This window comes from Eublepharis macularius, chromosome 16, assembly GCF_028583425.1.
Source record: "Eublepharis macularius isolate TG4126 chromosome 16, MPM_Emac_v1.0, whole genome shotgun sequence".
Classification (NCBI taxonomy): domain Eukaryota; kingdom Metazoa; phylum Chordata; class Lepidosauria; order Squamata; family Eublepharidae; genus Eublepharis; species Eublepharis macularius.
The window spans coordinates 20,240,101-20,265,233 of NC_072805.1; the positions used below are offsets into that span (position 1 = coordinate 20,240,101).

Below are 25,133 nucleotides of genomic sequence, written 5' to 3' on the forward strand. Positions count from 1 at the left end.
GAATTGAATTGAAGGGGTCTGGTGGTGACTGACCAGGAAGTAGATTTTGAGGTTACGGTAGATAGCGTAATGAAACAGTCAATGCAGAACATGGCAGCAGTGAAAAAAAGACATTCTGAATTAGGGAATATTAAGGGACTGAAAACAAAACAGAGCATCAGAATTTATTGCAAAGCGACCTCCTTTTCAGTGGATGGAGAGAGTCCAGAGTAGGTTAATATTTTCACTTTGCCACAGGCAGTATTATGCTAATTAGTCAACCAAGCCTTTAATTAATCCAGCAGGGTAACATCCCAGTTTTGTGAGGTAATACACCAAGCCGTATGTGACATTTCTCCTAAAGGTGATCAAAAACAACAGCAGGAGGTCTGGGTGATGGGTGGCCCATTCCAGGGCTTTTTAGATGACTGCTTTATGTAAAATGTCCGCTATTGGGAATATAAGGACTACTGGATTTTATCCTAACAGTTTTCCTGCTTCATCTCTTCTGCCCATGCAGTATTTGTCTACAGTGGGTCACACCATCCTCAGCAAAGGTCATGCAGTGACCCCTTTTTACTAGTGGCAAAGGTGTTGGGCATTTTTCTTTTCTTTGTGGCCTTTAAGGCTTTAAGGAACCTAGGTGTTCCATTTGCTGTCAGAGTGACTTGTGATTAGCTACTAGTTTTTATCATTTTGATTGCATGGCTTTCATGTTTTGCTCCTGCGCCCCAGAATGCCATGCCTCCACTGAAGTCAGCGGAGCATTCTACCTAAGATGCAGACAAATGGACCTTAACATCGTGGCATGGACTATCCCCCTCCAGGGATGCCAGCCTCTCCCAGCGGGGGCAGGGGATCCTCCGCCTCACCTTTCGCTCCCCAGCTCCACTCACCTGGGCAGTAAGGGGGAAAGGAAGGAGGAAGCAGACTGCGAGTCCCTGAGCCTGTGGCGAAATGGCATGTGGTGCTCTGGAGGTCCTCTGGTGATGTCACTTCTGTTGGAATATATGTGTGTAATGTGTTTACCTACCATGCTATTGTTTAGATTGACCTGGAAAGGGAACCTGGCACAGAGCCAATAATCTGCAAGCCTGGGAAACTGAAGTGTGTTTGTAAACTGTTATTGGTTAACAGGTCAGGTGACTTTTTTTCTAGGGTCAAGAAGACGGAGGAAGAAGAAGATTCTCCATTCAGTTATCCCAGCTCTTTGTTTGTAACAAGTAGTAAGAATGTAGCTCTAGGAGTTTATTTTGTAGCAATCCTGTGACCCTTTTCCCTTTAGAAGTAAATGATTTTAAAAGCTAAACTCGTGTGCTGACTCTCTATTGATTCAAGATCCATTGCACTTCTGATTTTAAGCTATTTTTAACCCTTTTTCCCAACAACTTCTGCTTAAAACTGGAAACAATGGGTTCTCTTTGGGGCCAAATTGGTCCGAAATATAGTGAAAACGCTGTGTTTGGGGCCAGTTTTGCCCAGAAGAGACACCATCATTTCCCGTTTCAACCAGAAGTGATGTCATTGGTGGGCCTCCAGAGTGTGCGTGCATGATGAGATGCATAGATTGGGGTCTCCTACCCATTGCCCCTCACACCCAAGATTCCAGGTAAGGGGAGCTGGCAACTTTAATCCACCCTCCCCAGTTTTGCTTGTTTTTTGAACATCCAGCCTGATGAAGGGTTCTAGAGAACTTGAACGCGAGCATGCTACATGGTGTTATTTTAGTTGGTCTTAATAAAAACTATTAAATGGATTTTATTTTTGGATTTTGCCATGGGTTTTGTCTACTTTGGAAATAACATGATATTCTGGTAGATCTTCTTTTGTAAAGGTTCTCCCCTCCATTTAAAACTCTGTTGGTTAGGCCAAGTCTCAAATAATGCTGCAGGCTGCTCTTCTGTGACCTGTATCCCCTTAGAGAAGGGTATTGTCCAGTACTAGTCTTTTATTGGATGCTTCCAGGAGCTGAAACACAACCCCTGTATGAAGATCAGTCCAATGACAGGATCCGACTCAGTCCAAACATGTTTTCATCTTGATCCAACGCTCGATTCTTGCTTCTCCAAGAATTATTGGCAGTAAAATGTCAAGACGTTTTCCTGATTGCCTCGGGCCAAGATGACAGGAGGTCTCAGATCTTGCGACAGGGTTTCCAGCCAGGCCATATAGAGGCTACTGGGACATTTCCCCTTTCTGCCTATCGGCAGGGTTCTGTAAAGGAGAAAAAGGGTGGAATAAGGAGTATGATTTGTATTTATCAATTAAGATTCTGGGGAAAGAGAGAGTTGTTGCAGTGGTAAATGCTTTGCTTTGTATCTTTCCTTCATAAATGAAAAGCTGCAGTTTTCTTGTTGGGCCACTAGGCTTCGTAAGACTACACACTATAGGTATAACCCAACTGTTAACAAATTTAGCATGGAATGATAGCTGCAAGTGTGGCAATGAACAATAGTTATTTCATTGCTCCCTCCTGTGGCTGGATCAGCTTTCAGGGTGGCATGTTTTTTTAAAAATCTTATTCCACAATGAACATCAGCCTGACCATGTTCAGTTCATTGTGTTACTAAATGCATAGAATTAAGCTATGAACTTTTCAGCAAGGACCGTCATTCTATTTAATAATAATGTGGCTTGGTTTACTAACCTTCAAGTGATGCCTGGAGAATTCCTGGAATTATAATTGATCTCCACATTACCAAGATAAGTTCCCACAGGAGTCCTTTTCCTTCTCAAACTCCACTTTCCCAAGGCTCTAACCCTACATCTCCAGGAATTTCCAACCTGGAGTTGGCAAACCTAAAAGGTGGTTGGCCCACAATGCTGGTCAATAAGTGGCACAACTAGGCCATCTATGGACAAGTTAAGGATTCCCAGGGATGCATAAAGACTGAGCTTTGCAAATTTACCAAAGAAAAAGACCCCTACCCTAAGAAAAGGGAGCCGAAGACAACCGAATAAGCTCCAGGATAGAATGTCAAGAGCAGTAAGGTGCGGGGTGTGACCTATTGAAGCCTCTGAGAAAGAATCCTGGAGTGCCAGATTTTTTGGCAGGGTTTTCTGGGAAGTGATGTCATTACGCAGGTGCGGGGGTGGGGGTACGGGCCGATTTTGGCCTCAAAAGGGCCAAAATGAGTATGGTTGGGGCAAAAATCAGCCCACAGTGAAGTGCAGGAGTGCTGTTGGGGCATTGTGATGATGTCACTCCTGGGAGTGACGTCATCGTGCCGGCTCTGGAGCATGCCCAGAAGGCCCGTTCCCACACCTGGCCGTTCCTGCTGGCCAGGTGAGTGGTAGTGGGGGGTGGAGGATGAAAACGGGGGATCCCCTGCCCCCACCAGGGGAATGAGATCCCTGCCTGCCACACTGGCAGCCCCCCCCCCGCCACCTGTGGTAACCCCCATCCCCAGGAGATTGGTAAACACGCTGTTTCTATTGCCCAACTGGGGCTGCAGAAGCAGGAGAAATCCTGCAAAGCTCCTAACGTGGCTGGTTCCTTTTGGCACGGTGGGTCACAAGTTATACAGAGGTGAGCCAAGCAATACATTTCCAACACAGGCGTCTCCTTGAAGGCTGACAAAATCACCCTGAAAGATAGTGTGAAGCTTGGGTTGATTAAAATAAATAGGAGATTGCACCTGAAGGTGTGGGCTCTAGTCTGAAAAAACTGGGGCTGGAGTCCTGTTCTCTTTGGTGCTGCTAGGCCCCTGCTTATTTTTGCTGTAACAGATTCACATGGCTACCAACCTGGTATTATTGACACGGAAGGCGCTGTAGTTAGTTGTAAATTCTTGTACTCACATGAATACGAGGGCTGCATCCCGTGAGTAATCCAGCAAGATTTCATTCATTCGCACTTGCCGAAGTGACTGAGGGAAGGAAAGAGAGCAGAAACTACTGGAAAAATGTCAGATCCATATGTGCAGATGTCTGGAAAGACTATAAAGGTTTCGAGGTTAGGCTAGGGCTTTGCCTGGACACCTGTATTTTTAGTTGGGCTAGGTTGGCTCCTCATTTTTTGGCTGCTAAGGCCCAGCACAACGGCAAGGTGGGGTACAGCAAGGCAACATACTGTACACAGTAGGGCTGCCAGGTCCCATGGTGGGGGCTTCACTGTTCACGTGAGCTCCCCACCTGTGCGATGATGTCATTTCCAGGAAGTGAAGTCATCGCACAGCCCATGGGCCACCCTGGGAGTGCTCCCACGCTCCACTGGTGCCCAAATCAGACACAATCTGGGCCAAATTGGCCCTGAATCAAGCCACCGTGGAGCACGGGAGTGCTGCTGCGCTCCACAGAGGCCCAATCCGGGTCAAAACCGGCCCAATTCATGCTGATTCAGCCTGGATCGGGCCTCTGCATAGCGCAGCAGCACTCCCATGCTCTGCAGTGACCTTCTTCAGGCTGATTTGGCCCAGGATCAGGCTTCTGCGGCATGCAGTAGTATGCCACGCAGCCCAGGAGCACACCGGGAGGCACCTCCTCCCCCCACCATCCAGGTAAGCGGGGGCGGGGGGTGGAGGGTGGGAGTGGGGGATCCCCTGTTCCCAGCAGGGGATTGGCAACCCTAATGACATGACAACATCACTTGCAGGAGTGACATCATCACACAGGCCCCAGAAGCACTCCCATGATTCACAATGGGCTAATTTTGGCCCAGTTTGGGCCTCGATTTAGGTCCCAAATTGGCCTGGTACGAAGCATGGGAGCACTCTTGGGGCCTGTGCAATGACGACATCACCACGCCAGGAGATTGTGCATGCTTTGAGCAAGGAGAGAAAAAAGGAGGGCAAGGGGTCTTGGCAACCCTACCACAGAGGTTAGAAGGACAAAGACTTTGGGGCGGGCCTGAATAGGCACACAAGGGCCCATGATCCAGGCTGTGGCCTGGAATCAAACCTACAATCTGCCTCCCTCGCCTGTTCTTTGCTGTTGTCTGCTCTTGGCCCAGGAGAGTCAAGGCCAAGCCACCTCAAGGCCAGGGGTCCCCAGAATGGTGCCCTTGGGAGCAATGGCACCCGTCGTCACCTTTCTTGGCACGCACCAAGTGTTTTTAGAAAGTGGGTGGGGCCAGGTTGAGCTCTTGCCCAGCAGAGCTTCTGATTTGCCACTGTGGATCTTATTGGCTATGCAATTAAAAATAAGATTGTTTCAGTGACAGCTGTCACATAGGGTTGCCAACTTCCAGGTGGAGGCTGGAAATCTTTTGAAATTGCAACTTATCTCTAGGTCATGGCTTTCTGTTTCCCTTGAGAAATTGGCAGCTTTGGAGACCTCTGCTCTCTACCCTCACCAAACTACACCCTCTCCAGGCTCCACTCCCCAAATCTCCAGGAATTTCCCAACCTGGAGCTGACAACCCTAGCTACCATCATTTGCTTTTATTCTCAATCCTCTTTCCCAGTGTATTTTTAATTATCCCTCTTCTTCCCTGAAACTTGGGTTTCCTCTGCGTGGGTCCGCCTCCTTCAGCAGTCATTTTGTGGTTGGCTCCACCTCCTGTGGCAGCCATTTTAGGGTTGTGCCCACCACCTCATGTCAGAATTCCAAAGGTGGCCACAGCCACAAAAAGGTCGGGGACCCCTGAACTAAACAGCCTAAACTGCGCACTGTTTCATGTGCTTTGCCTACCACCGGTTTAGCATATTGGCTGTTCAGGATGTCAGAATTTCTTTTAGAAACATGGGGGCCCTGGGACCATTTGAAAGGTGGCAACCCTCATCTTCTGAGTTCCTGTGGCAGCAATAATCTGAAATCCATGACAGCACTGTTCCCAAACCTTAGCTTTGTTTTTGGTGACCTCTTCATCCGAAATCTTCCATGGACAGTCGTGCTTCATCTCATTCACTGCTGCTTCATCTTTGAAGCCATCATGAAGTCTGAATGGGGCGATTAAGTCATCAAATCTCTTCACGCTGTGAACAAAGCCATTGAGTCCTTGGGAGCGACCGTATCTACTTGGTAATAAAGAGCCTCCCAGAGTTATTCCTTCCCCAAGCAATTCCTATATTTACTATAAAGTTGGACTCTAATCCCCTTTGGATCTCAGTCAGCTATAAGAACCAACTCCCTGGGCCTTAAATCGTTAACCGAGGCCCTGAATTTCAATTCTGCCTTTTGCTCTTGTTAAGATGCTTTCAGCCAGGATCACTCCAGTTGTCATGTCAACATGTTACAACAGTTCCTGAGCAAATTTATGATGACCCCGTATGGTCTGATTTCCGTTGGGAATTAATCGGGAATTAATTAATTGCATTTGTTTCAGCCATCAATTCATTGGGTGATTTTGATCTAATCACAAAAAGCATCCTAACTTATGAGATTTTTGTAAGGACAGAACAGGATTAGAATAACCCCACCTTGCATACCATCCCGAGCAACTTGGAGCAAGAGCAGAACAGAAATCAAATATATTTGTCTGCTCAAGAACCGAAGATGGCTCTTGTCTGGTTAAGACTTGCAAGCTTCCTTGGCACAATCTGCTTGCCCACATGACACCCACACTCCTAGAAAAGCCCTAGAAAAAACTCCTCTGCTTTAGGCCACAATTGTACTTCACCATACAATGCACATACAGGAGCCTAGAGACTGAAATGAGTGAGCAAAAAAGCAATCGTAGTCATATTTACTGTTCAGGTCGAGGCTTCTGGTTGATATCTGGAAGGATGTGCACCTCATGGAATCCGAGTCGGAACTTGTTTAGCAAGGAAATTATCCTGTAAATGAGGGGGAGGGTGTGGGTAAAGAAGAATTTCCCATGTTTAATAACATAATTATATATATATATATATATATATATATATATATATATATATATATATATATATATATATATATATATATATATATATATAATAAAAAACACCAGGCTAACAAAATACTCTACACCCTATAATAGCCCTGCAGAGAAGGTTAGCATATCAAGCACCAATCCATATGCAAAAGAAACTCCTCAGGATACAGTGAAGCCTCCCTCCATTAGCATTCCACACCCGGGGAAACTCTTACAGGATGACTCAGCCCAAACCCACCTTCCTGAGTAGATATAAATTACCTGCCAATCTCCACACTGTGGCACTGAGAGATCTCTGTCTTTTGGTGCTACACCTCTGAAGATGCCAGCCACAGCTGCTGGCAAAACATCAGGAACTACAATGCCAAGACCACGGCTATACGGCCCGGAAAATCCACAACAACCATCGTTCTCCGGCTGTGAAAGCCTTCGACAATACATTTAATAATATAATTTTTCTGTCTGAATGTCCACTCTCCACATGAGGAAGGTGAAAAATCTTTCTTCACGTAAGAGGTTGGCTGAGAATTGTGACTCTGGGAGGTTACTCAAAGGCCACCTAGTCTCTTACCCCCTAATGGCTGGGTCACTTATGCTATGCATTTTCACGCTGTCTCCTGGGAATCCCGGTATTCCTTTGAAACTTTTGAGCAGTTCCCACCTTAGATGCCTAGAGCTATTAGTGAAGAACCCTAACATCTCAGATCTTGCAGAGAACTCCCTCCCTAAACACTTTCCAAATTATATTTTCATCTATATCTATATTGCTATAAGATGTCATCTTTGGTTGAGAAACGGGTAGCCAATGAGAAAATATGGAAGACGTTGAGGACGCCTACCAATGGGCTACAGTAACAATTCTCAAACTGGGGACTTGTGGATAACTTCTTTTTTAAAAAGAAAACATTCCAAACAGCCACAAGACCGAATGTTGGGGAAACAAATCCAACTGCATGAGCACATTTTGAATTTTTGCACGCAAATCCAAATTGGGTTAAGATGTTTTTTTTCCAAAATGTATTACAGCCAGGGCTTTTTTTCAGCGGAATACAGTGGAACAGAGTTCCGGCACCTCTTGAAAATGGTAACATGGCCGGTGGCCCCGCCCCCTGATCTCCAGACAGAGGGGAGTTGAGATTGCCCTCCATGCCGCTGAGCTGAGAGACATGGAGGGCAATCTAAACTCCCCTCTGTCTGGAGATCGGGGGCCGGGCCACTGGCCATGTGACCATTTTGCAGAGGGCAATTTAAACTTTAAAAAACTCCCTCCTTGTTCCAGCTGACCCAAAGTGATGTCATTGTGTGGTCTTGAGTTCCACCACTGAGTTCCACCACCTCTTTTCCCAGAAAAAAGCCCTGATTACAGCAGTGAGCTTTCCCCCATGATCTAGTGACCCTTTCTTTTATGTAGATGGAGTGAGCTATTTAAAACACTTGAGAGGTTGTGAGTTGTCCCCAGAAGCGTCTACCGGCTCAAGTCTATATTGGATCTTGAACTGCTAAACTGAGCCCAATCAGGCAACAATTTCAGCTGGTATGTCACTGCACATCTCTGGCAAACAGAAGAAAATGCAGGGGGAGTAACAAAATCAAAGAAATCTCTATACACTATAAAAGCTTCTGGACTGAGCTTGTTTGCCGGACTGAACAACTAAAAGAAACACTTTTGCCGAATATAGATTATCTTCATCTCATTCCACCTTCAGTTTGCCATGAGCTTGGTGTCCTAGTTCCTCAGCAAATGCCATGTGCTTTCTTAGGTATCTTGCACATACTGATCTGGGACCTTGGATATTTTTTATCTGTCCCAAAGCTCTCTGAAAATCTTTGAATCATCCTAAAATTCTAGCTGTGTCATTTAGAAGATCTGACAAAAAAACCTTACGCCTTCCTCTCATCGTCCATCCTGTTGATTTGCCCACCGACGAACACCCGGATCTTGCATTTCCCCCACCTCTTCTTGCGGCCAATGAGGTATGGGATCAAGAGCGTCAAACCTGCCAAACGGGAGAGCATGGGGTGGTTCTTATAATTTTAAAAAATCTGAATAACTAGGAAAAGTCTGAAAAGGACTCAATCGTCTGCAAGACTCTCCCTAGAAACAAGGGCAAGAACGATCGAAAGCAAATGATTAAAAGCAGCATTCCTTTGCTGATGGACCACTTGATAGGAGCAGCAGAATTAAGGACAAAAGCGTGAAAATACCAAACTTCAATTCCTCCCTGTCAGCAATACACTCTATTTCTATTCTTCTGTAAGTTCTACACAGTAGAATACATTAATCTATATATTAACAGGGAAAATACTGGGTTTGCATGGACTTGGGGTGCTTGAATGAAGCCCTAGAAGTGAAAAGGTTCCCGGTATTTATCAGTACCCAGTTTCCTGCAGGTAAAGTGTAGATGACTGGGGAAGGCAATGGCAAACCACCCCGTAACAAAAAAAAATCTGCCAAGAGAACGTCGTGATGCGACGTCCCCCCATGGGTCAGTAATGCTTGCACAGGGGACTACCTTTACCTTTATTTATCAGGAACCAAAATTACCTCCGTCATCAAATAGCCAGTAGATGTCGATGGTTTTCTTGCCCTGCTCCACCTGGAAAATAGTGCTTGCCTGTTGTTCTGCTACCAGAGCATCAGGATCCACTAGAAAGATGAAGAAGAACTTGCTGCATGATAAAGGGACTGTGCTCAAGATTTTAAATGCAACCCACACAGTGAAATTACAAGCCGTTTCACCAAGGAAATCGGTCTATTGGCTATGCTCTGGTCTGTTGCTCCATACATTTCAAAATACCGACACAACTGGTATATAATAAAGCCATTTGTAATAGAGATATGTCTTTAGAAGGAAGTTGGCAGTTTTACCAATAAGAGAATGAACCAGATCTCTCATGTTAATTCCAAAGAAAGCCCAGTTTCAAAGACTGTGCACCTTGGGACAAAATATTGCAACGCCGAGAGGTCAAGTGACACATCAATATAATAAATCGACAATGGGCTTTTTCAATGGTAGAAGCAATGCTGAGGGGCCCTGATTCAGACTGGATTGTGGGAAATTAACCCTTCTTCCCATGCCATTTTCCCAATTTAAATTCCCCTACCCCAGAGAACTACTATTTGCTCCATGGGGGCATATAAAAATATAAAGTTGTCTTACCTACACATGCACCTACACATGAAGCTATCTTATACTGAATCTGACCTTTGGTCCATCAAGGTCACTATTATCTACTCCGATTGGTAGCATCTCTCCAGAGTCTTTGGTAGAGGCCTTTGACATCACCTACCATCTGACTCTTTCAACTGGAGATGCCGGGGATTGAACCTGGGACCTTTTGCATGCCAAGCAGATACTCTGTCACTGAGCCACACCCCTATCAGTCCATCTGGTGACTCTATACCTGATGTCATCATTACCAAGTGCCAGCACTGCAGAGATAATTCATCTCTGCTTTCTCTAGGTCCATTTTAACATCCCAATCTGTCCCTGTACAGCAGCTCTCTGGGGTCTCAGGCAGAGGTTGGTCTTCCCAAGGACCTGCCTCCTGAGATCCTTTAACTGCAGATATGAATGGACTAAATATAGCAGACATAACATGTATTCTGTGGCCAAGCCATGGACCTTGCCCTACTATACAAGCACCTGTATGTTTCCTGCCACAGAGCAAATAGTAGAGTGTATGTAGTGGAGGTGGTGGGTACAGTTTAAATCACAAAGTGGTGCAGGGGAAAGGTTAACTCCACCCGTGACCTCCATCTGGTTTCACCAGCCACCACAGCTCTCTCATGCCACCCTCAATCGGCTGCTCCACTGAGGAGACTCTGCTAATTGCACAGTTAATTGGAAGATGAACATTTGCGCTCTACAAAGAAGAACCTGCTTAGAACTGACATGTGCTTATCGCTGCAGGGCCATCACCATTCTTCTGGGGATCTTCTGGGTCAAAAACTGGGTTAACTGGAGAAGGGGAAAAGATAAATACATGTGAAAGAGAAATACAGCCCTTTGCAATTAATAAGCAAACTGATTTCCCCATCCCACAAGGGACCTATTTATACTTAGCTACCTTGAGAGGGGGGGGGGGGGGAATGACAGCTTATTGAATCTGTGTTTTTGTTTGTGCCTCCATGCTAAGCAATATTAAATACAAGGGTTTTATACAGCCATGTTACATCCTGTCAGACCAGCGGTCCATCTGTCCCAGTACCCTCTCATTGGCAGAAGCCTTTCCCATTCCAGCTATTCTAGCTTTGTAGCAAACATTTGTACCACTGAGCTACCAGATAAACAGAATCACCTTCTCAAAATTCTTCGGATGGGCCTCTGGCAGCCCTCTCCAGGAATGGATGCAAACTGTATACAAATAAAAGTGCCTCTTTCTATTGCTCCATGAGCTGCTTGTCCCCACAGCATTGTTTCTTTGTTGTGAAACCATGGCTGCTTGTGAAAATTGACCATTTCTTAATCTGGATGCAATCAGAGCCCTGCCCCAGGAGAAACAGGTCACAAAAAGAACGTACTGTGAGCTTGCATCAAAGTGGAAATATTTAGCCCTTCTTTCATCCTCACTATGCACACGCCGTACTTGAAGTCTAAGGCATCACTGGAAAGAGAACGGGGAGACAACAAAGTGTAATCAGATAGATCCTTGGATCTTGAGAATGTTCCAGAATAAAGGTGGGCTTGGACCAGAAAATGGACCAAAATTTTGCACAAACCGGGCTGGTTAGGCATTCGTGGACCGGTGGGTCGTGGGACGCCCATCTTCCATAGACCAACAGACTTTTTCACCGGTCTGTTGGTCCGTGGTCCGTTAAAGCCTCCCAGTGCCACTGGCAAGTGGCGCCGGGAGCACTTTAACATTTAAATCCCCTCCCTTGCTCCAGCTGACTAGAGGCCTGCCAGTCAGCTGGAGCAGGGTGGGGGTTAGAGTGCTCCCGGTGGCCCAGACCGATGAACCAGTCATTTCGTGAACTGGGGCTGGATGGTGAAATGCTACGGACCCATGGCCTGTTGGTTTTTCCCAGTCCATGCCCACCTCTAGTCCAGAAGCAAGACAGCATACTAGTTTTAGACAAGAAGAAAGGTGAAATTTGGTGTCTGCCAAATCCTGAGCCCCTAAACCCACTCAACTACCCCCATGTATGGTTGACCATAGCACCCAACATTTTCTCTCCTTCACAGTAGATGCTAAAAGCTTTGTTTCCAACTGATTCACTTTGTTTAAAGAAAAGAAACATAGCCAAGTTATTACATAAGAGGGAATTTGGTTATTAGGATGTTACTTATTAGGATGTCACATAAGAAATTTGTAAACTTTTATTGCATGTGCCTATTTTTGTATTTGTTATATTGTATGTGATAAATTTTAATAATAATAAAAAAGAATGATCATTCCTCCCGTTTTTTTGTCTCTTCCTGTTTACTACCATTAGAGGAGATACTAATGTCACAGAATGTTTATGAACATTCCAGTTGCTCAGAATGTTGGAAATTAGTGTTGTGTTAATGTAAGGGAAGAACAAGGTGAAAAGGGCTGGGGAATTTTTTTTGCCACCAGTAATCCAGGGACAGGTTAACCCCGTCTGCCATGAAGCTCATGAGATGATCTTGGGCCAGTCAAACCTTTTCAGGTTAACCTACCTCAGAAGAATAGTGTAAGGATAAAAGGGAGAAGAGAAAACAATCTGTGCTGCCCTGAGCAACCCAGAGGAGCAATGTGATAAAAATGCACTGGATAGATGGATGGATGGATAGTGTCCAGCAATGCCGTCCTTCTGCCTACCCTGCCCTTACCAAAACCATCTCCAGGCCCTGCAATGCAGTCTCTGGCAGTACCTCAGCTGCAGGAGCCTCTACGGTCCCCCAAGCCTCCCTCACCCTTAGGCCAGCAGCAGCCGATGCCCAGGCAAAACCTAAGGGAACATCCTACAGCCACTCTGCAGACTCACCCTTCTCCAACAGTTGCCCAGACAGCTCCACCTCATCCAGGCCCACAGGAGATTGCCAGGCAGGCACAGGCCCCAAGCTGCCAAGGGAGCCTCTTGGAAGGGACCAGAAGCCGCAGGGGCAAGCCAGGCAGAGACCCTCGCCCTGAGCAGGGATGGAGTGGCTGGGGCCAGGAAACTGCTAAGTCTACCCAGCCCTCCTATCAGATAGGCTGGGAGCAGGGAGTCTAGGTGAAGACTGGGAGCAGAGCCAGGGAGGTGGGGCAAGGAGAGGCCTTTAAATTCTGGTTCCTATGAAGGATGAGGAGGAATTGCAGGGAGAGGCAGCTGGAGCAAGCTGTCCTTCCCAGGGCAGGAGAAGGAAAAAGGTGGTGCAACCCCTTTCCCTGCCCACCTGAGGCTGGAGGACACCTGCCTAGAAAGCTGGCCAGATGGCAAGCTGTCAGGTGGGGCGCCAGTGAGGGAGGAGCCTCACAGACAGACAGACGTCCCTACTAGAAAAATACACGAGCTGGTATAATGGGGCAGAAGGACTAAGAAAGATGGAGTGAGGCTAGGAAAGCAACTTGCAAGTAAATGAATGAACTTACCATGTAATAACAAGATTAATGAATGGCCTGGGACTTAGAATGCAGCAAAGGAACACGTGATGCATGCCATGTAACAGCAGCCTTCACAATAATCTCTTCCTAGTTCTCATCCCATATCTAGACTGTATCACTTTGGACCATAGATAGGAACTCACATGACTGAAAACTCCTCTTTACAAAAGCACCCTCTGCTTAGACAACTAGCATGTCAAGGAGCGACATTCTAACTGAGCCTCCTTCCTGACATCTGTTTTCTAAGTGCAGGGATTTTAAAAAATTCTATATGTCGTGGCGCACCAACAGCCTGACATGATACAGCTGAGAACCTGACTCAAGACATGCAAAACTGCAGGTTCACTCAAACAGATTCTATATAAGAATCGCTTAGCTAACTTACTGCAGAATCCCAATGTAGTCCTCCAAGGTCCGCGGATGAGCCACCTGCCAATTTTTCTTGTATCCCATCACTAAGACATTGGGTTTCATTCTCCCAAGACCGCTGGCCTTTATCAAGAAAACAAAAACATCTTTACACCCATTATCTGGATTATTTTTGTTACTTCTGAGCAAGGGATTGTATAAAGCCACCACTCATGTGAGGAGGATAAAGGGCTTTATATGAGCACTTGAGGAAGATATCCTTTGAATATCAATTAGTTCACTGGAGCGGTACGATGAAGACCAAGTATCCTACTGACTACTAGTTGGTGTAGCGTAGGGCTTTAGGACAGGAGCTGTGAGTTAGGCTGCCCCTAGTTCATCTGAGCAATGAATTCACCTGGGCCACAGCTCAGTGGCAGAGCCCTTGACTGGCCCAGGTTGGGTTCAGTCTCTACCATCTCCAGTTTATAAGCAAGCACTGGCAAAGATTACTCCTGAGCCTGAAACCCTGGAATTCCTGCTATTAGACAAAGCAGAAAATACTGAGCTAAACAAACCAGCAACCTGACTGTATATATCTTCTGTCTCGTCCTTATAATGGGGGAACATCCCTTTTGCTGTAAAAATATTGATTTTATGTGAGCTGGATATAATGTCATTTTTGGAACTAAGCCTAGGCCAGTCACTTGATATACGTAAGTGTCCCTGGCCCTAGGGAGGCCCGCCTGGTGTCGACTAGGGCCAGGGCCTTTTCAGTCCTGGCCCCGGCCTGGTGGAATGCTCTGTCTTGCGAGACAAGGGCCCGGCAAGATTTGCTTGCATTTCGCCGGGCCTGTAAGACAGAGCTATTCCGCCAGGCATATGGCTGATGCCGGGCGGTGCCCCCCCCATGGAGGGGGGGGGGGTTAAACCATCGCCCCTATGCAAACACAGAGGCATGTATGAACTACTATGCAGTATGAACTGTAATATTTAATGCTTTTAAATGTTTTTAATGTATTATTTAATGCTTTTAAATGTTTTTAATGGTTGGGTGATGTTTGTATTTGTTATCCGCCCTGAGCCTGCGAAAGTGAGGAGGGCGGAATATAAATATAATAAATTAAATTAAATTAAATTAAATCCAAGATCTGACTCCTATATAGCTGTCTAACAGTGATATCCTAAGTAGAGTTACTCCAGTCTAAGCCCATTGAAATCATTGGGCTTAGAGTGGCATAACTCTGTTTAGGATTTCACTGTAAATAGACCAGTGACTCCCCAGTGCAGTGTCTATGGTCACCATGATGCTCACCAGTGGGTGACTTTCCCCCACCTCACTGGGCAAGGAAAACCCAGAAACTCTTAGCTTTGTACAAAACTCCAGAAGAGCTGGGCCCATAAAAATCCTTCTGGACTATTTATTTATTAGCAAGATTTTTACCCCGCATTTCTGCCTTAACAGGGACACCAAGGGGACTAACAAATTAAAATATACAGATTAAAATCATCTTAAAAATCATTAAAACCAGTACATAAATGCATCATTAAAGCGATTAGAAAACCAGAGCTTAAAATAATTACAAAAGATAAAAACAACAATTTAAACATTGCAAAGGGAGGAAGGATCACTGAAAAAATGCCAAGCGGAACAATTTCATATCCCTCCCTTTCTGATTGGTTAAAGGCAGGGCTTTTTTTCAGTGGGAACGCAGTGGAACGGAGTTCCGGCCCCTCATAAAAATGGTCACATGGCCGGTGGCCCCGCCCTCTCATCTCTAGACAGAGGGGCATTTAGATTGCTCTCCACACTGCCAAGTGGCACGGAGGGCAATCTAAACTCTCCTCTGTCTGGAGATCAGGGGGCGGGGCCACCAGCCATGTGACCATTTTCGCTAAGGGCGATTTAAACTTTAAAAAACTCCCCCCTTGTTCCAGCTGACCCAAAGTGATGTCATTGTGCGGTCTTGAGTTCCACCACTGAGTTCCACCACCTCTTTTCCCAGAAAAAAAGCCCTGGTTAAAGGTAAACCCCTTCCTTCCCATGGAACCTTTGAAATATGGTCTAGCAAGTAGTGGACCTTTGGGTCAGTTTCTGCCTGCCTTGTCAGCTTTCTTCCTTACAATGTCTGGCTAGTCTCACAACAAGACAGACGTAATCCCCCCCCCCCGAAAATCCATGTAATTTTAAAATTAGCTAGAAATTAGATTTTTACTTTGTCTCTGTGCTCTAGATTGCAACTAGATTGGCTTGTCCATACAGGAAAATCCACTTGCAAACTATTGCTATTTCACAATGATAATGTGATATCTAATATGAATGCAGTCCAGAACGACTACTGTGAACTTCCACTCAAAATCACAGTTACCCCCCCCCCCTTCACCAGCATCCAGATATAATCGTCTCCAGTGAGAATGCTGAACATTTGCAAGAAGCATTTCAGGATCCCTCAAAGCAGTAGTTGCAGATGTAGGCCTCCTGCATGCGTTTGGCATTACAGTGTCCCCTTTTGTTATTTTACCTGCATGAGCGTCTGTGCCCCCGTTCTCAAATCCTCAGCTAAGACATCAGTATAGAAAGCCTTGATCTTTCTCTTGGTGAGCCATTTTGTATGGCCCCTTGATGTCAGTCTGAGCTCAGACAACTTCTGTTTCCACGGTCCCTGGGATAAAGCAGGAAGAAGGTGCAAGAGCATGGCTGTGACACTGAGCTTTTTAAAATTCACATCTCTCTCAAATTATCCAGCTTGTTCCTGCTCACATAAAGTGGAATTAAGAATGCGGATCACATTGAGGATTCCATATTTTGTGTGTCCCACCACCATCACCCCAAAAAATTCCAGCCACTTTTACACAGGGGCACAGGCTGTAGTTTATGACACTGTTGATTGCCTTTTTTAAAAAAATTACTGCATTGTTTCCTAATTTCTGCAATTTTTATGTCATGTCTGATACTGATTTTATTGCATTGTTTTCTGACTTTGTAATCCAAACATACCAACAGAACACAACGGAAGCTATCAGACTGTAACTTGTTTAATTCACTGCTATCGAAGTTAGTTCTTTGTTGTTTTTCTCCTCCCTGTTCCAACCTGCTTTTCTTTCTTTTCCCTTCCCTCTGTCAACTCCTGCAGAGCTCTAATCTTAGATTCCATCCCCGCAGGTAAATTGCCCATTTAGGAAACTATCCACAAGCACTCCAAAACATGCAATGTTCTTACATCAGGTCCCTGACCACTCATTCACACTGATCGACCAGACTCACCACATCATGCTCCACAACTGCTGGGAGAAGGAAAGTACTTGGAGGCAATTGGCAAACATCCCCCCTATCAAGCTCAAGTTCAATGGAATTGGTGGCCAGGGAGCACATCAAAAGCTACTAGGCCAGCCAAAGCTTCAGTTCAGCAAATGCAGAAGCATGCTTCCAAGGGCTGTCCTCCTTTATTGTCAAATAACACATTTTTAAAAAGTTTTGGTTTTAGCAAAGGTCTAAGAATATCTCCCCCTGACCTGGATAGCCCAGGTGAGCCTGATCTCATCAGATCTTAGAAGCTAAGCAAAATCAGCCTTAGTTAGTAATTGGATGGGAGACCTCCAACAAAGACCAGGGTTGCAGAGGCAGGCAATGGCAAACCACCTCTGTTAGTCTCCTGCCATGAAAACCCCACCAGGGGTCGCCATAAGTCAGCTATGACATCAGGGCACTCTCCACCTTTCCAAGAGTATCACCAGGATGAAAACGGATGCATCATATGAACCAAGATTCTCTGATTTTGTCCTGTGAGGGCTCTGAGGATGTGATCCGGATGCTTGGACTGATGCAGAGCCAAACATCAACATGACTTTTCCATTCTCTGAGCTAGTCTTACAGCTAAGTTGATGACAAGGTTTGGCAAGACCGTTTCAGTCATATGGCTAAACCCTAGGAGACATAAATACTGCATAGATGGAAACATCCTTCCTGCATGCTAGAGTAATCTCAAACAGTCTACTGCTCACATCTGCAAAGAGGCCTTCCACTTCATCATCACATCCAGGTGAAAACCCATACAAGATGTCAGGGTTTCAGCTAGGGTTGCCAGCCTCCAGGTAGTGGCTGGGGATCTCCTGGAATTACAACTGGTTTCCAGGCCACAGAAATCAGTTCACCTGGAGAAAATGGCTACTTTGGGGGGTGGACTCTATGGAATTATGCCATGCCAAGGTCCTTTCCCTCCCCAAACCCCACTTTCTCCAGGTTTCTCCAGGTTTCACCCTCCAGATCTCCAGGAATTTCCCAACTTGGAGCTGGCAACCCTAGTTTCAGCCAACACTGGAAACTCTATGGTAATACCATGGAACAGCCAGCTTGCTCCTAAATTAGCATTCGATATCATGAATAGGCATTGCTGCATTGTTAGATGGGCAACAAATACTCACAACTAACACATTCCCACAAATCATCAGGCTCAGGTTTTTGGTGAAGGTGCCCACGAAATCCACAAGTGCAGGCCGGAAACTGGGAGGGCCAGTGAGGACCAAGCATTGAGGCCTGTGAAGAAACAATGAGCAACCATCGAGCCGGCCCTACCATGGGGCAAGCCAAAGCAGCCACAAGAGGTGGCACATTCGGGGCAACTGAAGATAGGGGTTGCCTTGCCCACGCTCCTCCTTGCAGGGTAAAGTTGGGCTTAGGCTGGCATGTCAAAGTCAGTCAGGTGCCATCTTGCTCCTCCTTATGCTGACCCCACCAGTGTGGGAGGAGCCTAGGGCAGTGGCCCACTAGGATTATTTTTCCCAATCTGCCCCAATTTGCAGTTATGGTTGCCAACCTCCAGGTGGGGCCTCAAACTCTCCTAGAACGACACCTGATCTTCCGATGACAACGATCAGTTCCTCTGAAGAAAATGGCAGGCCTGAAGGATGGATTCTATGGAATTAGACCCTGCTTGGGCCTATCCCCTTCCACAAACCCTGCCCTCCCCAGGATCCACCTACAAAATCTTCAGAGATTTCCTAGCCCAGATTTGGCAACCCAGTTTGCACTGGTGTTGCTGACATGCCTCCTTGATCAAGTCAGCAGTTTCTTCGGTCTGGCAGGTGCCATGGCAGCGTAGGCACTGGACCCGACACCGCCCCCCCCCCAGCAGAGTTCCTGGTTCAGAGACTGTCAGCGCCTTACATTACCTGTAATTTTTAATGTGTTCATCCACCTCGTTGAGTCCCACAGAATAGTTGAGGGCCATGTTGTAGGAACCTGCTTGGACTGAGGACCCCCAGTTCACTTCTGCAGAAAGACACATCATTGGGATCCTTTCCACTGTTTTGTCTTAACAGGAGTCGAAGTAGCGCTAACTGTAAACGTGAATCGATTTGGTGGGGTATGATGCTCTACCGCTGCGCTACAGCCCTTCCCCTCGGTTATGTGGATGAAATTCCTCCAGAACACTTTCCAAGTAATGGAATCCTAACTAATCAATGGAGCCATCTCTTTGCTCAGAACGTTTATTTTAGCCTCAACCTTTCACTTTAAAACCAGTCCCTTAACAACAACAACATTCGATTTCTATACCGCCCTTCAGGACAACTTAATGCCCACTCAGAGCAGTTTACAAAGTATCTTATTATTATCCCCACCACAATCACCCTGCGAGGTGGCTCCAAGAAGCTGTGACTGACCCAAGGTCACCCAGCTGGCTTCAAGCAGAGGAATGGGGAATCAAACCCAGTTCTCCATATTAGAGTCTTGCCATTCTTAACCACTACACCAAACCGGCTCCCATTTCTGCCATATTGGAACAGTGTTCTCCCCCATCAGCTCTTGTGACATTGGAAGGAATCCACCCACCACTCTTGGGCAGCGTTTTCCATCCCAAATCAAATATGTGAGCTGCTGGTGCCAGTTACATACCAGGCTTCTTGTAGAGAACATATCCTAGCAAGAAGACCACAATTCCAATGGCAATGAGGGCTGCCCACCAGGTCAGCAGAAACATGATGACTACAGACACAACGGCACCAAAAAGAGCCGCCCACTTGCTGTAATACCTAAATGAGGGCCTCCATCCTGTATGGACAAAGCAGGAGAGAAGAAGAGAAGGAGGAGGAGAAAGAGAAGGAGGAATATGAGAAAGAGGAAGAGACATTTTAGAGTTCTCTAAAGAGTTGTCATAGAGTTCTGAAAGCTTTTTTACATAAATTAGCTTGTAAAACACTGCTGTAGGGTACGTCAATATTAATAACTGTAAAACAGCAATGTTTTACAAGATAAAGTCTCTCTGATCTATCTATAGATCAGTGAGACTTTGATACTTACACTGTTTTGGAGAAAACAAGGGAACTGTTTATTTGCCAGTGGGTAATGATGTAAAAGATTATGAGGGTCATTAAACAGTTGTTCTCTTAACCTAAAACATCTGCCTATAATGGTTTAGATCCAACCAGTTTTTTCGCTGTGAAAACAAGTGATCTCCTTTGACCACACACACACAAAAAGGCTATGCTGGAGGGATCTGGGACCAGCACAGGCAAAAGCCATATGGGATGGGAGCTGCAGTAAAGAGAATTTGGTGAGCTGGAGCAAAACACACTGGCTGGATCCAGTACAATGCAACCTTTGATTACAATATTCATTTACACTTATGACAAATTTGGGTCAGCATTTGCAAGCCATTTTTATTTTACACACATAAATGATCCCTACATCATGGAAAGGTGGCTGGAGCAAGGGGAAAGCTGACAAGATAGTTGAGGAAAATAGTGTGAAGAAAATTCCATGTATGCAGGAAACATTCCATTTGGAGTTGGGCGATAGTGTCATTATCAAGGGACGCCAAGAAGATAACTAGGTCTTGTACCAGCTGGAAGCCTCTTTCTCAGGGGGCTTGATACATGGCATTGGATCCAAAACAAAATTTCAATTTGCACTAGAGCGCTTGCGCAAGTGGAAATGCAAAAAAAGATTATAGTAGCGGCTATGTCACTATGTCAAACTTTTTATATCCCTACTTGTGTTTCTGCTTGCACAGAATCTTGTGCTACTGGGCACTGCAATATATAGGTAGGAAAGCACTACATGTTGCACAAAATCTTATGCGAGCAGAACTATGCTAAGTCTTTGTTTCTGACTGTACATCCCTGAATCCATGCCATGGCCCACAAGCCACGTTAGCTAGGTATTTTCTGGCTTTGTGAAACCAAGACCCTTGAAACTGCTCTGTGACTAACCTGATGAGTTAAACATGGCTGCTAAGCACAGAGATGCAAGACCTCACCTGGTGAGTTTGTAATGGAGGCGTGGAAACAGCTGAAGTTAATGAGAGCATAGGAACACAAGAAGAAATTGGAGATGATGGGGGCAATGGCATTCAGTTCCGCTGCAGGGATTAGGAAGAGAGAGAAGACTAGTTAATCTGCTTGAGTTATTCAAAGCACAGAATAAAAATGAATTTCAGGATCACAGGACTGGGGATCTTTTTTTGATTGCAGAATTTAAAACTCTCCCCCAATCAAATGCCAATCAAACACAGTACTCTTTATCCCTAAGAACTTACCAATGAGAATAAAGCCAATTGCAATAATGTAAGTCAGCATGTAGCCCCTGATAGGCTCATTGTTTTTCCCATACCCTTTCCCGAAAAAGCCAATGACAGGATAGAGCTGATCCTTGCATAGGCACTGTTGGAGAGAAGAACATTTTGTTACCAGAGCTGTCTGAACTCTGCTCAAGGATTCCAAGGGAAGGCAAACATGGTAGTAGGAGCTTATATCTTTTAAAGAATGCGTGGCTCTGCTAAGATCTGAAGAACAGTCCCCAAGGTACAAATTCAGTCTCTTGTGCACTGGAGTGCTAAGACTGCCTGACATTTGCTGAGAGAGACAAATTGGAGAGACCAAAACAATTGTGTAACAATCTCACCTGGAAGACTTTGGGTGCTGAAACAAGGCAGGCCAAAGCTGATGAGAGGGTGGCCCCGAAGATTCCAGCAGTGATCAGAGGTGCAAAGCCAGACACCATGCTCATGGTCTATGGGGGGAAAAGCAACCAACAGGTCACATCTGCAGCATGCACAATGTGCATAGAGATGCATTAGAACACATATGCCATGTGCATTGTTATTGATGGAGGCCAGGACACCCGGTCTCAGAAGACAGGAAAGTTTTGCTTCCATCACAATAGGCTCTCTCATTGCAGGACTATTTTCTTCTCCATAGGAATAGATGACAGGCATGTGCTTATAGGGAAATGTTTGGTTATGGCTACTGAAGAAGATCCCAGGCTCAGCCCTTGGCATCTCCAATCAAAAGGATCTCTGGAAGAAGGACTGGAAAGATCTTGGAGAGCTGCTGCTTGTTTGAGTCGACAATACTAGATCATTAGTCTGAGTCAATTTAAGGCAATTTCCTGTATATATATCAGAGAAAAAAATTAACCAGATACTCAGTTGGGTAGAAAGACTATACTAGTCCTCTTTTTTTGGCCTTACAGGGGTCTGGTTTTGCCCTCCCGATTCCTTTCTGAATATTGTCATTCTCTGAGATGACAGAGGATCAACTGGCAGCCGTGAATCCAAAAAGTGTGTATGATTCTGCATGGATTCCCAGCCAAATCTGGTAGGTGCGGATCTTTGGCTACAGTTATTTTAACTAGGAAGGACACTAACGTTGTCCCTCGACTCCCCAAGTCCACAGCTTCCAACAGACAACGGCAAATACGAGCTGCTGTTCTTCTCCAATCCCATCAGGTTGATACCTGGTAATAATTAATGAGGCCATAGCGACAGCTGTGGCTTTGGGCACACTCTGTGAAGTTCCAACCGTAGTCACAAGCAAGTCCTTCGCAGCCCACAGAGCCAACGGTAAAGGTATCGTTCACATTTCCAGATGCATCCCGGACCACACAAGCACCTAGGAAAGAACAGTCTGAGATTATTTCCTTCTTCTTTCTAGCTCATCCGATGCTCTGTGTTTTCAAACAAGCCCTTGGGAATACCAAAACATAACAAAACAAAATAGCACGCAATACCTTTTACTGGGACAAACAACCAAAAAAATCTCAGAACATTCTGTAAGCTGTTGAATTTTCTAGAACTCTTCATCAGTTTGGATGAGCATTATTTTAAAAAACCTGAAAACCATGTGCTTGTGTAGAAGAGAAGGTGTTGTCTTAGAGCATGGTGGCAAAGCTCCAAGTCTGAGGGCCAAGCTACAAGTGACAAATGACACTTGAACAGCAAGTGGATTGAGTGGAGGGCAAGTGAACAGGGAGAAATACACTTGCTGTTCAAGTGTCATTTGTCACTTGTAGCTTCGCCCTGAGTGGCGGTCTTACAATGGCATGCAGGATATGCTGCAGGTGAAATGGGATTGGAAATTGGATTGCAAAGCGAGTTTTCGGTTGGGGCAAAAGTGCCTTATCTCTGTGTGAATTAGTGGTAGCAGATAGTCTAATCAGCACCGGAAAAGGCACCCAAATAAATCCGGTGCTTTCATTAACAAAGTTGTAGATTAATCTGAATGGACCGAACGGAAGTCAAATAGAGTAATGTTACCTAGTAGATGGAGGGAAAGCAACACCCCCCCCCCATAAGCAAAGTCCCATTTGTGTCAATTTTCTTCCACTTGAAGTATCCTTCTCTTTTGATTTTTCAAAAATTGCAAGTATCTGGGTTTCCTACAGACAGATTCCAAAACAAAAACTGTGTGCAATACCTTTTATTTGAACCAACAGAAATTTCCCCAAAATAGAACTTTAAAAAACTCAAAAACTTGCACCATCATTTTGTGATATTTTGGGGTGGTTCTAATAAAAGGTACAGCACACAGCTTTTGTGCTTGGGATTTGTCTGTGAGGCAGTGTGGCCACTTGCAATTTTAAATACTTTTGAATAACTCCCCAATACAGCTGTAAATACTTTCTAGCCTTTTAAGTTATTGGCTGTGCACAGCATGCATTATCTCCTGCTGAATGAATGTGTGTGCAAAATGGAAGCAGGATTCTGCCTGCAACCCTCATCCCCCAAATGCCACAAATTCATCCAAAGGCTGGAACAGAACCTGTGTAAGTACAACTTCTATGTGCATAGATGACATACATGCAGCCAGATACTCTCCAATGCAAAGTCTCCAATAGTATGGTTGCCCGTGTGGTGCAGTGGTTAAGACATTGAACACCTGGGTTTAAATGCCCACTCAGGCAGACCTGGATAGCCGAGGCAATTCTGGTCTCACCAGATCTCAGAAGCTAAGTAGAGTCGGCCTTGGTTAGTAATTGAATGGGAGACCTCCAGCAAAGACCAGGGTTGCAGAGGCAGGCAATGGCAAACCACCTCTGTTAGTCTCTTGCCATGAAAACCCTACCAGGGGTCGCCACGAGTCAGCTATGACTTGAGAGCACTCTCCACCACCAGGCAAAAAAATTTAATGTGTGCCCTGAGACCAGTCCATGTTTCTCTGTTTAACCTACCTCACAAGGATGTTGTGAGGAGAAAACGAAGAGGGAACAATTCGTGCTGTGTGTGTTCTTTCAAGGAATGACAGAATTAAAATTAAATACGTTAAAAATATACACAGCATACATAAACGTCCTTAGAGAAACGTAAGTGTTCAGCACCAAAGACAGCACCCTACAGAACACACCGTGATATACGGTTATCTATACCAAGCAAAGCAGCGCAGGGGTTGTTTTTTCCAGCAAGAAAATGGTGGGGTAGGAAAGGGTTAAAGTATCCTCCACACCACTCTTCTCCTTAAAAAGCAACCTCAACAAGTGCATTTTCAAAAGAAAACAAATTTCATTACCAAAACCAAAAAAATGTAACGCTCACTTTGATCCTCGGTACCAAACTAACCTGCCTAGGAAATGATCCACATTTCTTTCTCTGTGTGTCCATCCATTCATGTCTAAATTGGGGGTCTATTTTTGTTAAATAATCTTTTGGGGAGGGAAAAGAAGCAGCTACCTCTGTAACCTAACACACACACCCCAAATAAATCCATCCAGCCCTTAGCCTCTGCCACAGTCTCTGTAAAGAAGCTGTTTGCTGTGGTGCTACCATTCTCAAAGCAGCTATTCCTAGAACCAACAAGAAATGGCTGCTGTGAAAACATGGATCCAAAACACACGAGAAGAAACACCTAGGTTCAGCACGTGTTCTCTTACCTCAAGGTTTGCCGGGATCTGTAGGCGTCCTGGAAGCTTAAAGTTTAGCATTTACAGAGCAGCAGGAAGGGAAATACAGGCACCTGAATTTCCCTTCCCCTTCCTGCTGCTCTGTAAATGCTAAACTTTAAGCTGCCAAGACACCTACACTTCCCAACAAACCTTGAGGTAAGAGAACAAGTTTAGCATTTACAGAGCAGCAGGAAGGGGAAGGGAAATTCAGGCGCCTGTATTTCCCTTCCTGCTGCTCTGTAAATGTTAAACTTTAAGCTGCCAAGACACCTACACTTCCCAACAAACCTTGAGGTAAGAGAA

At 45.4% G+C, this 25,133-nt stretch overlaps 1 protein-coding gene across 1 annotated transcript in view; it reads right to left on the bottom strand.

Annotated features, from left to right (window-relative positions):
• Positions 1 to 1,719: 1,719 nt before the first annotated feature.
• Positions 1,720 to 25,133, bottom strand: part of SLC12A3 (solute carrier family 12 member 3) — a 39,616-nt gene continuing 16,202 nt past the window's right edge. The window contains exons 10-26 of the mRNA XM_055000388.1: positions 22,410 to 22,564; positions 21,576 to 21,683; positions 21,211 to 21,334; positions 20,932 to 21,033; positions 19,569 to 19,724; positions 18,845 to 18,944; positions 18,098 to 18,209; positions 16,198 to 16,338; positions 13,713 to 13,819; positions 11,298 to 11,380; positions 10,669 to 10,734; positions 9,318 to 9,419; positions 8,658 to 8,769; positions 6,609 to 6,695; positions 5,759 to 5,894; positions 3,781 to 3,848; positions 1,720 to 2,193 (exon numbers count right to left, since the gene is read on the bottom strand). Of these exons, the coding sequence (XP_054856363.1) occupies positions 2,052 to 2,193; positions 3,781 to 3,848; positions 5,759 to 5,894; positions 6,609 to 6,695; positions 8,658 to 8,769; positions 9,318 to 9,419; positions 10,669 to 10,734; positions 11,298 to 11,380; positions 13,713 to 13,819; positions 16,198 to 16,338; positions 18,098 to 18,209; positions 18,845 to 18,944; positions 19,569 to 19,724; positions 20,932 to 21,033; positions 21,211 to 21,334; positions 21,576 to 21,683; positions 22,410 to 22,564 (1,901 nt within the window). The 3' untranslated portion in view covers positions 1,720 to 2,051. The remainder of the gene's footprint in view (positions 2,194 to 3,780; positions 3,849 to 5,758; positions 5,895 to 6,608; positions 6,696 to 8,657; positions 8,770 to 9,317; positions 9,420 to 10,668; positions 10,735 to 11,297; positions 11,381 to 13,712; positions 13,820 to 16,197; positions 16,339 to 18,097; positions 18,210 to 18,844; positions 18,945 to 19,568; positions 19,725 to 20,931; positions 21,034 to 21,210; positions 21,335 to 21,575; positions 21,684 to 22,409; positions 22,565 to 25,133) is intronic.